General features: G+C 45.5%; 1 protein-coding gene across 2 annotated transcripts in view; it reads right to left on the bottom strand.

Moving 5' to 3' along the window:
- The window catches only part of LOC308283768 (ubiquitin carboxyl-terminal hydrolase 22), a 59,525-nt gene that overhangs the window by 22,401 nt on the left and 24,449 nt on the right, over positions 1-12,675 (bottom strand). For both annotated transcript variants that reach the window (XM_080724254.1, XM_080724255.1), the window contains 4 exons: positions 6,501-6,633; positions 3,304-3,417; positions 2,404-2,505; positions 974-1,140 (listed from right to left, as the gene is read on the bottom strand). In XM_080724254.1, coding sequence (XP_080580380.1) covers positions 974-1,140; positions 2,404-2,505; positions 3,304-3,417; positions 6,501-6,633 — 516 coding nt within the window. The remainder of the gene's footprint in view (positions 1-973; positions 1,141-2,403; positions 2,506-3,303; positions 3,418-6,500; positions 6,634-12,675) is intronic.

Here is a 12,675-nt window from a genome sequence, read left to right as displayed (position 1 = left end):
TTCTCCCTCCCTTGACAAAAGAGCGCAATAGTGACTCAGCCTTCTGCAGTGGGTCGCGTTGAACATTCTGTTATTTTATTGAGGGGAAATCTGACAAATGTTGGCAGAACGAGCATGGGGTTATAACCGGAGCCACATGCTTCCCCTTTGCTCGTGGATGTATGGGGTCCATTTGTGTACATTTGTACACGCTCAGAGTTAAATTAACAGTCAGGATTTTACTGTGTACTGTATATACACAAACCAAGACACATGTATAAGCCCAGATGGTTTCAAACTGTTTAACAACCCATATGAACAACATTCCAATCATATGATCTGTCTCCTGGTTACATTTTTAAGTAATGTTGGGAAGCCGTTAGGTTAGCTACTTCGCTAAATAGCTACAGTAGCTAGCTAAGTATAACGCAGTTATCATTATGATAAAAAGTCAGCCTGATGCTAACCACAGCATAACATTAAACTATTAACAGCTGATGGGTCCAAGTGTTTTGGGTTGTCGTGTAGTAGCATCAGAACATTTGGAATTAAACCACCTGGCACAGTGGTTCTCAACCTACCTCCCCCCAGGGGGGTCCCCAAATTATTTTGGGGGGTCCCCAGATGATTAACTTAATGTGCAATTGTTTTCTCACTCAAAAGTAAACAAACCAACATAAAGTTTAAGTGTATAGATAGAGGATATCGGCACATTTCTAAAGTGACAATTTAAGGACTTTGTTTATACCCCTAAAATTACAAATTAAACATTGGCCAAATTGTCAAATATTAGAGGCAGAAATTGTGAAAATAGCCGATCTACATGCTCACAATAGATCGGCTATTTTCACAATTGAACCGTGTTATACAAAATGTAATGACTAAACTCTTGGTGCTTGTCACTATTTTGGGGGTCGCTGCCTGAAAAGGTTGAGAACCACTGACCTGGCAGGCTATACAGCACGCAGACAGAGTAGCAGACCATGCATCTTACCTCCTGAAATAACTGGGACATCTCACACACCAGACAGGAGTTTGATTGCATTTCGCACTTGTGTCTGTCAGAGAGGAAGAAGTCTCGCAGCAGCGGTGTGTGTGTGAGGGCCTGGACGATGCAGTTCATGAAACACGTGTTGCCCAGGTTTATCAACCCCCGTAAACCTGTCGGAAGGACAAGAAAAAAAAGAGAGAGAGAGAGAAAAGGGCCATATGTCACATGGTATTAATCAATGATTAATCCTGATTTGTACAACTGATGCCGATTGATGTTTGAAGGTAAAGGAGGGAATCGTCCACTGAAGATATTGTCTAATCTCTCGTTTCCCAGACTAGTAGGGGATTTTAGCTGTAGCCAAACTGCTTATTAGCAATTGAGAATCACAGAGAGCAACTAATGAGTCGGCAGCAAGCAGGAACCACCCACCCACACAGACCTGGCTCTCTTATCTATTGAGATTTAACCTGAGACTACCCACAAAAGTTCAGTTAAATATGGGTTCAACAACAAAGTGAATTTAAAGGAAGAGAAGACCAACGTGTAGGATTAGTGGTTCGTTTGACAGCTGCTGGGTTATGTCTTGCAATCAGTGTCTGTGACATAGAGAAACAAAAAACAACACTATGTGTGTTTGGGGGGGTCAGATGGAAAAGGACAGGGTTAAGGCCCTTTCCCACTTGGCGCGATAATGATATGTCGGCGACGGCGTTCACATCAATTATGACGGGTTTATCGTTGTGGTGTGGACGCTACCATCCACTTCAATTGAAAAACGATATTTTTTATCGTTATCACACCCAGTGGGAAAGGCCCTTTACTGTGGCTTTTCAGTGAGGACCAGTGAACTGTATGAGGAGCCGACATGATCCTGGGTCATTTCCAATGGGAGCAGGTTCGGTTCCATCGTGGGAGGAAATGATCCGTCAGCTGGGGTTTAAAGACTCCAGACTGGCCCTACTGCAAAGACAGCAGCATGCAAACACGCACATCACACGCACAACAGCTGCCATCAACCGGTCTGCTGCTAAACAGTCAAGGCTACGGACCAAGCCGGTAAGACAGACAGAAGTGGATTGGTTGGCTTGAATGACAAATGGTTGGACTGAGGGAGAGACGAAGACGAGAAAGTGGAACGCTTATACTGTATACAGGGACACGATCGTCCGACACAGAGGGTGTTAGAAACCAAAATTTACGGACCACAGAGAGTAAGTGAAGAGTGAAAAGTGAAGGATAGAATAAGATGTGCAGAGAAAGAGACAGACCCGCTGTGGTGCTGATCTCACTCTTTCTGTGTATGTTTGGTCTGCTACTCTACTTCGCGAGAGAGAGAGACACACTCGCGCGCACACGCACGCACGCACGCACGCACGCACACCCTTGTGTTGATTAGGATGTGAGACTCAATGCAATAGTCCATCACCAACCTATGGTACAGTTTGTAGTGATTTTCCTCCGCTTTGGATTGTGCCGTAGTAATTCTAGCTCCCTCTTGGTTGGCTCCCATGTTGTGAATTTCTCTCCTATGCCTGTGGATGCACATAGACACACAGAACATTTCTTAACTCATTGAGTGCCAGCCTATCACCACTAGAGGGCGCCCAGTGACCAGAGAATAATAGAGATATGCTGGTAATGCATGCCCAAGCCCTGGAGCCATGACTTTTTTTACAAAGGAAAGGACACTTTCCTTTGTGCATGTACAGGAAGAGGATGAAGTTAGCTTGAAGTTAGCTATTGGCTACCAAGCATTTTAGAAGCCTTATTTTCGTCAACTTAGCCATGATTAAACCTTGCACACCTCATGCATGGGAAAAAAACAGAGAAGAATGAGCTCTAAAAAATCCAATGCAATCCTGGATTGCATTGGAGTGGATTTGTGCAGTTTGTTCACAGCTTTCAAACAAAAAAATCCGATTGGAAATCCGTTCAGGCATTCTTGAGATAATCGCCATTATGTTTTACATGTAATGTAAACAAAAATGGCTGCCCTGTATGTTAGATGGGGTTGTATGGGGGTGGAACATGCAAAATCGCGATTGAAATCATGTTCACCAGATTTGATGGGGTCCAAAAAAAAAAAAAAAAAAATCAAAAAAAAGTTTTTCAAAAAAAAAAAAAAATTTTTTTTTTTTTTTTTTTTTTTTTTTTTTTAAAAGCCGAACTTGTTCGGGATCGGCACACTACGATACGCTAATAAAGCCGAACTAGTTCGGGATTGGCACTCAATGAGTTAAGGAGGCCCTGAAATACTAGACAGCCTTGCAGGGGAACGTGACGTATTGAAAGGCATCTCGGGGAGAGAAACGAAAGCAAATGTATTGTACCTTGCAGTTTCCAGGCTTTCCTCTGTTCTTCTTTGGCAATCTGCTCCATGTCTTTGTCGTATATGTAGTCTTGACAAACAAAACAATATATTCCACCGTATAATAAGTCTATCGCTGCAGAGAGAGAGAGAGAAAGGAGAGAGAGAGAAGGGGGGGGGGGGGGGGGGGGGTTAGGGAGAGAAAAGGCGAAAGGCACAATAATTACAAATGGATTTTTCAACTACGATGCGATACACCTTGGGTTTTATTCCACTGTCCCACGTCATTGGTGCCGCCCGCCTGGCCTCCAGACACCTTCTCTGCCCTGCATTTTCCACTCACAGGTCTATTGATCGGGGGACCTTTTATGTTTTTGTATTTCCATCTCAACGCCTCGTATTGTTCAAAATCCCAAGAAGCCACAGGGCGAGCAGCGGGAATAGGCTGATGCGTGTCCTCCTTCACCTCCTCCACCCACCCGCTCTGTCAGCTGCCCTGCCGTTGCCTCATACCCGATTTATACTTGGTTGTGCACCAAAAATAGCTCATCTACAAGCTCACGCCGTGTAGCAGCACAGCACGTTGTGAGCTTGTAGATCGTTTATTTTCGGCATGCGACACTGGCACGCAGACCGTGTATAAATCAGGCTATATTCTCTAAGCTCCACAGAGCATCGATACGTGGCTTCTGTTGCCATGACAACCTGTTTTTAGTGGTACCGGTCATTAGTCGGGTTTTGTTTTCTGGTCATTGTGTGTCCGATTGTTTTTGCCGTTACCCGAGCTCAGAATGTGAAATCAAAGCACACAAGAGAGTTGGATGGATGTGGATGAGAGTGGCTGAAGCATCTATGCAGAAAATGTGAATGCAGTTTGGCATGGGTCTTTATATTCCCTCGGTATTATGATTTGTATGTGTGGACTAACACTAACATGTCAGCGGAGCTGTGGGAGAATCCTTTCGCTTCATACCGAATGTGATAATGTAGGGTTCGGCTCCAATATCAAGATTTTTTATCCTATAATATTAAAATCGAATCAGAATACATTAATTACTTTTTCTTTTCATGTCAGACTGATTTTATCAAGCTGCATTGAAGTGTAAGATTCAAAATTTCTTGCACCATATACTCGTGGTCATATATGGCCTACTTGTGCGCCAGTAGAGCGCGGAAGTACTGCAGTCGGTGTTGGGTATACGGATATGCGACGACACTTGTTGGTTGGTGGTGACGTCACCGAGAACACTGCTCCCTTGTTGGCTAAAGGCCATGCCTTTGTACTGTCAGCCGGATACAGAGAGCTGTATGTGTGTGGGTGGGCAAGCTGGCACTCTGTTGAGGTGCCAACTTGCACCTTGTTATTTATATCAGGTCGCACTTGTTGGTGGGGACGTCACCAAGAACGCTGCTTCCTCATTGGCTAAAATAAAAGCCGTCCGGAAACATACAGCTGAAAACAGGCGGCACCGAATGCAATACTTGCGCAAATAATTAGTGGAGGTACTTCTGTGGCCTACTGGCATAATGTGCATACAAGCAAGTTTAGTGCTGATCGGTCCAGCTGTTTGTGAGATTAGCTCTGATGAGAGAGAGACCGACATACAGACCCTGGGCCACACTGTAAAAAAGGTTGGGAACCAGTGATGTAGTCTATATAGAGAGAAATAAACCCATCAATATGGCTGGCAAGAGCAGAGGAAGAGAGGAAAACAGAAGTGGGTGGATGAGGTGGATGAAACGAGTCCTCCCGAGGAGATCAACCACTCCTCCTTACAGAAAATGATTAGCATTAGCCAACATCTATATTGTCTCTCTTTTCTCTACAGAACCTTTATCCTTCATGGGATAATATCAAAATCATTGATTAGGGATTTTTGGGGTCTGTAATTAAGGTTGTGGGCTGGGCTTTGTCTCCCTAGCAGCTGTGGATTACGAGGTATCAAATCCTTCCCGCTACCACTGGATGAAGGGGAGTGGAGCGGCTTAAACCATGACATTTGACTCGCTACGGTGCTCCCAGTAAAATGGTAATGCACAGTGAGGTTCAGTCACTATAAAAAGCTAGGAGAGGAAGAGGTTAGCAAGCGCTACAAAAGTAATGCTGTAATCCCTCCCTGATGATGGCTGATACTGCAGAGGCCAGTGAACTGTTCCAAGTCATTGTGAAGTCGTAACTTGTAAAGCAGAGTAGTACTATTTCAATGTTCATTTCAAGGACCCCCAGTTTGATATGCCATTAGGCCACAGATGTGATATGTAGAGTGTGCGCAAATGAAAGCAAGTGGATCTATAAGGTTCCATTTATACACTCTGGGGACCATATTTTGCATGTCTATGGACTTAACCTAAGACCTGGAGGAGTGGCAAATGCTGTTTCGCTATTTCGAGTGGCCAAACAGCAGGTTAAGTTAAGTTATAACTATAAGACATACTTGAAATGCGCAAAATAGGGCCCTCAGAGTTACAGAATTGAATGGGTCCATTTGATTCCTAACTATCAATCATTTAGCTGGCAACCCTATGCAACCCACTCAAGGATCTCTGAAAACCAGTGATTTACATACACAATGTTGACACAATTCTGTCTCTGACTTAAAAGGGGACTACTTTGTGCCATTTTAAAGATTTCTTTATTTCCCCCACGATTATGAAACCCACATTTATCTAATGTAATCCTGGGCGCTACACTCCCTCTGCCAACCTGGGGAGACAACGGACTAACCTCATGCTCCTTCTATGCATGAGGAGTCCATGTTGCTTTTCACCTGACAGGGGGGATTTTCCACGGTTGGACGTAGCACGTGGAAGGAACAAGTTATTCCAACCAGTTTCTTTCCCCTCCATCAGGCGACCAGGATTACTGCATTTTTTTTGTGATGGTACCTACTCTAGGAGACACGGGGAGAACATGCAAACCCCACACAGAAAGGCCCTTTTGCAAACCCCACCTAGGGTATGGGCACTGATGACGCAGAAGAGAGAACACGCCCCCAGTGCCCACAGCATCCCCGGCAGGAATCGAACCCAGGACCTTCTAGCTGTGAGGCGACAGCACTATCGACTGCGCCGCCGTGCCCCCTGTTTTTTAAAGATTCTTAAGCATATCTGGAGTGACGCAAAGTCTCATGGGGCTTTTCATAGCAGCTGTGTAGATAAAACAGGCTCAGTCCCCCGTTCATAGAGGTTTTGGTGTTAGGCGAGGAAGGCAGGACTTACCTAGGTTGTGTCGCTTGTTTTTGGCGTGCTCGTGGATGTGCTTCTTGGTGAAACAGCCAAAGAAGACGCAGTAAAGACAAGAGTGGAGGCGGTTCAGGTGGGCGCCACACATGTGACAAATACACGACTTGGCCTAGAGGTGGATAGAGCCAGAGAGGAGAGGGGAGAAGGGAATTGAGGGAGACGGGAGGGAGGGGGGAGAGAGGGAGGCAATCAGTATGTAATATATATATAAATATATAGGCTACTGCAGCAGGACAGAACAGAGCATTTAGAGGGACACAGGGGCATAGCTAGATAGGGCAGAGTGGTTTCTCTGCTTGCATGCTGGGACTGATCATCATCCAGTCAGTCACAGAGTCACAACAGTTTGAGGGCGTGGTGTTCCATTAGGACTGATGGAACGGCAGACAAGTAGATCAACCCCATGTGGTCCCAACAGAAACAGCATCGCACCCTTTCTCGCACATACAAATACATGTGTGCGTGCACACACAAGAGTCTCAGATAGGATTTCATGCATGGCAGGGTAACTGAGAAAGGCAGAGTGAGTCTCTCACACACACACACACACACACACACACACACACACACACACACACACACACACACACACACACACACACACACACACACACACACACACACACACACACACACACACACACACACACACACACACACACACACACACACACACACACACACACACACACACACACACACACACACACACACACACGTATGTGAATTTGTTCGAGTGCAGCAGTCAGAGGTGACTGGAGGATTTGCACATTAGAAAGCCTCTCGTCTGTTGCAAACTAAGCTACTAACAATTATCTTTGAACAGGCATTCACAGGAGAGGAGAGAGTGATGCAGGTTGTGCGGAACACAGTAGGAGAGGGAGAAGTAGAATGTGTGTGTACAGTATATTATTCATACATCATCTTTAAAGCTTTGTCTGTACAAATGAGAGGGAAAAGGAGGAGGAGAGGAAAGGGATCTTTTGTAGATGGGGAAAGCTTGTGGATCGTAAACTAAGGTCAATATGAACATTCACCCCACATGATATCACGATTGGTTTTCCTCTTTGGCTTGGAGAGAAGGAGTAGCACATGTGACCCGAGCATGTGAAGAGAAGAAGGTAAGGCAGACAGATGAACGGAGACATCTCTCAAAGGACGAACAAGGGTCACAGCAAACATGCTTACGTTCCTGGAGAGGAATGCAATATTCTGTTCTGTGTGTGTGCTGTGCGCACATGTATTTCTCACATGTGCAAGTATGGAATGTGTGCCTATGTAATACCTGGAGGCTCCAAGAACAGAGCTATGAATAGACCATAGAACTACCTCTGGTCCTACTATAAAACCGACCCACGTGCTGCACTACTCTCTCTCAACACAAATCCAATTCCCCCTGCATCTAGCAGGTTGTCACTGCAAAACCATTCAGCAGGCACTCTGGTTAATGAATGCAGCAGCACGGGGCGGATGGGCGAGCTGGCAGGCAAAGACGACTCGAGGTGGACAGCCGGCTGCTGAACTCGGAGCCTTAATTACCACAGAGGCTTTGGGAGGCTGTCCTTCAGAGCATCGTCTGATGAGTGGCTGTGAACAGCGAACACGGACTGTGGGGTTCCTCTTAAACTACTGCACAGCTCTAGCAGTAAAGCAAAGTCAATTGTGACTGGGAAGCATGTGGATGGTAATACTGTATGTAACACATACAGTGAGGCCCAGTAGGTAGGATATATACCTCTTGAAGAATACCCAACTGAGGTAGACCTTAACCACTTAAACCCTCTAGTCTTAGTGAAACAGACCTGGCTACCGCTGAGTTGCAACTGTACTTGGATAGCTTTCTTCCCTCTGTGCCAAATTGCTTTACCAAAATTAGCCAATCTACAAGCTCCCAATATCGATGGTGGGGTTGAAGTTGTTGTCTCCACCAGCCGGAGGCATGGGGGAGAGTATGTTTTCCCCTCCGTCCGTCCGTGCGTGCGTGCGTCCGTGCGTCCGTCCGTCCGTGTGTCCTCGCAGTTTGTGTGCAGCTAATCTCAGTCGCCGTTGGCCCGGTCGCTGCCAAAGTGAGCACACACATTCCCTGGATGCCAATCTAGAACCTCTGCCCTAAATTTTTCAAATGGGCCTTTTCTAGCGCCACCTAGTGGCCGATGTTCCCAAAACACATTTCTGTGCACTACTCTTACAGATCTTGTCCAAAAATCCTACAAATCGGTAGGCAGTATCTCGACAGTCATGTGATAGACACGGATCTGTCTGATTTTGCATATTCTATCCTGATTGGCTAAGATTGGCTTCCAAAGTTTGTAGGGTTGAGCCGTTTTGAACAAAATGCCTCAAATCCCAAACGCAAAGTGCAATTATCATGAAATCGCGCACACACGTTCCCACTAGGTCGAGGAAGAAATGCCACTTCAAATTTTTGAAATCAGCCTCATGGTGGCGCTATAACAGGCCGATTTGTGGTTTTACCTATAACTCCACCTTTCAGTTTCAAACTTTGTAAGCGCACTCCCTAGAGTCCAAGGAAAAACCCTTTCCCTGCATTTTTCACATCAGCCTTTTATAGTGCCACCAGGAGGCCGACTTATGTAAAACACATTTTTTCCTATTATTCCTTGAGATTTTATCCAAAAATCATGCAAATCGGTAAACAGTATCTCTATAGTCATGTGATCAAGTCCGATCCATCTGATATTTCATATTCCATCCTAATTGGCTAATATTGGCTTCCAAGGTTTGCAGGATTGCTCAGTTTTTGAACAAAATGCTTCAAATCATCAACGCAGCTTTCGATTACCGTGAAATTTGTCAAACATGTTCCCACTATGTCAAGGAACAAATGCTACCCTTTTCACGGTGGCCTGTTATAGCGCCACCAGCAGGTAGACTTTAGCAAAACACATTTTTGGAACACAATGCTCAAATAATGCATGCAGTGTCCGATTGCCATGAAAGGTCTAAGGTGAAGAACATATGCCAGCCTATTTACATTGGCCTAATATACAGTAGCACCACCAGGACGCATGGCCTGGTGGAGACCTGTGCTCGGAAGAGCACTGCTTCTAGTTAATCTCTTCTTTTGGACTATTCAGCTAAATTGCTTGGATCATTTACATAAAAGTAAGACAATCCCAGACAGCGATGCTCCTCCTTACACACAACCAGACCACAGTGGGTTAAAGCTCACCCACCTTGCCATCCTTAAGAGTGCTGATATGAAATAGAATTACTATGATTAAAAGAGGAATAGAGGAAAGGCTGTGGATATTATCGCAATAATCAAAATCCATGATCCCGGGGGGGAACATTTGCCAAAAAATAGCAGATCTACAAGCCTCTCCCAATGATGTACAGTACCTTCTTTTCAAGTTATTTTCACTACTTAACACACAGATTGTGTAGGAATTATATGGGAGTTTAGCTAGGCTAGCCTACGAGCGAGTGCGAGAGCAAGAGGTCCCACAACACTGAAAACAGTTCAGCATCACTTTTGATGTGTCCAACTGTAGTCGCTCCATTTCCACAAGCTGCTACAACACACATGTACTACAAACACATCTATAAAATGTACTAAACTAGTACGCATCTTACGCATCGCGAGGCGTTGTGTGCTTGTAGATCGGCTGTTTTCTATAGTTTTGTGCGACAGTCTTGTATGATGAAGCAGGGCTTTGCTTTACCAAAAGAAGTACACATTTGAAACTTGGAGATACGAGGTTTCTGCCCGGCCGACAGTGACGATATTTTAGTGATAATGTTGTGAGGAAAACGTTGAGATAATAGCCATTTTGGTTAGAACTGACTGAAAATAACTTTGTACTTCAAGTTTAAAATTATACTCAATATTTTTTCAAGTGTCCAAATAAATTCCAAATATTAACAAATTATCTTGCGGCACTAGGCCTGGGGCGGTATGGACATTTTGTTACCGCGATTACCGTCTTCCCATTTACCGCCGGTACTGCGGTAATTACCGCACCCCCATATCTATTAATTAAGCTTTGGCGATAAGCCAAAATATTGCAATCATCTTCCCAAAAGTCGCCTCTCCACAGTGGAGAGGAGACACAGCCTGACTGCCCGAGTTATACTTCTCTGTACAGCACAGCGGGTCTGGCTTTCAAAGGAGCAGATCTACAAGCTCACAACACATCGCATCCGCGACGCGTTCTGAGCTTTTAGTTCTGCACTGTCGGGTTACCATAGTAACGTAGGCTAGCTACTTGGGCTTTTCAGACACGAACAGCTGTGTGAACAAACCAGAAGAGGAAGGGTAGTCAGATCGTGTACAGTGATTCTGTAAACTCACGTCACGTCTCAACTCTCAAATCGCAGTGATTGAGTGCTGCTATATACAGGTTTTAGTTACAAGACTTGACAGAAAAGGTTATAAAATCGCCGACGCGCCGTACGGGACACAACGTGCGACGCGGTGGAGAAAGTAAAATAGTTTCATTTTCGGTTTTACTCCACGCGGCCCGCGCTCCGCCAGTAATCCGTATGAATAAAAAAAGATATGCCACAACACAAGGTATGTATTAACATCCTTGTGTCGAGTGGATTACAGATAAAGTGTATGCTGCTCCGTACCCTGCTCTGTGCACTGTGTGCAGGGCGTGATTCCTAAACCCACCAGGATTGAGTTAAGACCCGCCTCACTCCTGGAAGTCCTCGCGTTTCCACGAGGCGGGTCTTAACTCAAGCCTGGTGGGTTTAGGAATCACGCGTGTGCAGGTCTGTGTCTGAGTGACGTATGTGGCTTCCAACGTGTGGTACACGGCCCAGAGCAGAGCGGCATGGAGCGCATGCGGTCCTCGCTTCTCCCCCGTTTTAAAACTCGCTTGTTTTCCAATAAAAAATAGACTTTTTTTTTGTCTTTTTACCGCGGTAAGCACAATGACACCGCGGTAGACCTCGGTATACCGCGGTACGGCGGTTACCGCCTCCAACCCTATGCAGCACCCCTGGACTGCCGTCGTGGCACCCCAGGGTGCCCCGTCACCATCACCCACTTTGAAAACCCCTGATATACTAAGGTTATTCTCTTTTAACCAATGAGGGAGCCGCGAACCCACACTGTTTCGTAGGAACAGTATTTCTAGTAACTAATGCAATACAAAATAAATTGAGTTTCTCGTTACTAACGCAATACGAGATACACATAGTTTATCTATCTATAAATGCGACAAATCTCTGTCTGTTTGTTTGTAATCCGCGTATCTCGAGAACCGTTCGTCCCACCGGCTTCAGATTCGGCACGCGCGTTCCCCGCCGCCGCGCGGAGTGCAGTGCCAGGCCTCGACCCGACCCGACTCGCGGTTTTCCGAAACCGGCGCGAAACGTTCGGAATCTCCTTATGCGGAGCTGATTGTTGACATCAGGCTGTTCCGGAGGAAATCGGCGCAAGCGCTGAGTCATTGTGACATCACTTCATAAAAGGCTCTGACATCACGTACGCCACATGAGTCAACACAAAATCTCTGTGAATGTGTATGTATGTATGTAATCCGCGTATCTCGAGAACCCTTCTTCCCACCGGCACGCGCGTTCTCCAGATATGGGCATAAAGTCTGACATCAGAGTTTTCCGCAACCGGTACTGTGTGTGCAGAGATCTTCATATATGGGCATAAGTGGACAAAGACAAACAGATGGTCAAAACGGGTCCTATGACAACAGGTATATTGGGGTTTGCATTAAAGGGTGGGGCATTCATGGGGTTTGCATTAAAGGGTGGGGCATTCATTCCCTATTTCAAATTCGGCACGTGCGTTCCCCACCGCAGCAGGTAGTGCAGTGCTCGGCCTCAACCCGACCCGACCCACGATTGTTTGAAAAAGCGACAGAAATCTCATATATGGGCATAAAATGGACGCAGATAAACAGATATCTCCATATATGGCATATATGGGCATACAATGGATGCAGAATCACAAAGATCTCCATATACGGGCATAAAAGGGACACAGACAGACAGATACAGAGATCTCCATATATGGGCATAAAATGGATGCAGATAGACAGATATCTCCATATATGGGCATATATGGGCCCAGAACTATAACTGCAGTGATCTCCATATATGGACATAAAATGGACACCGACAGACAGATACAGATATCTCCATATATGGGCAAAAATGGACA

The sequence above is a fragment of the Nannobrachium achirus genome, assembly GCF_963921795.1.
Source record: "Nannobrachium achirus genome assembly, chromosome: 4".
Classification (NCBI taxonomy): Eukaryota; Metazoa; Chordata; class Actinopteri; order Myctophiformes; family Myctophidae; genus Nannobrachium; species Nannobrachium achirus.
The sequence above is the reverse complement of the archived record's forward strand: the minus strand, read 5'-3'. Positions and strand labels throughout refer to the sequence as shown.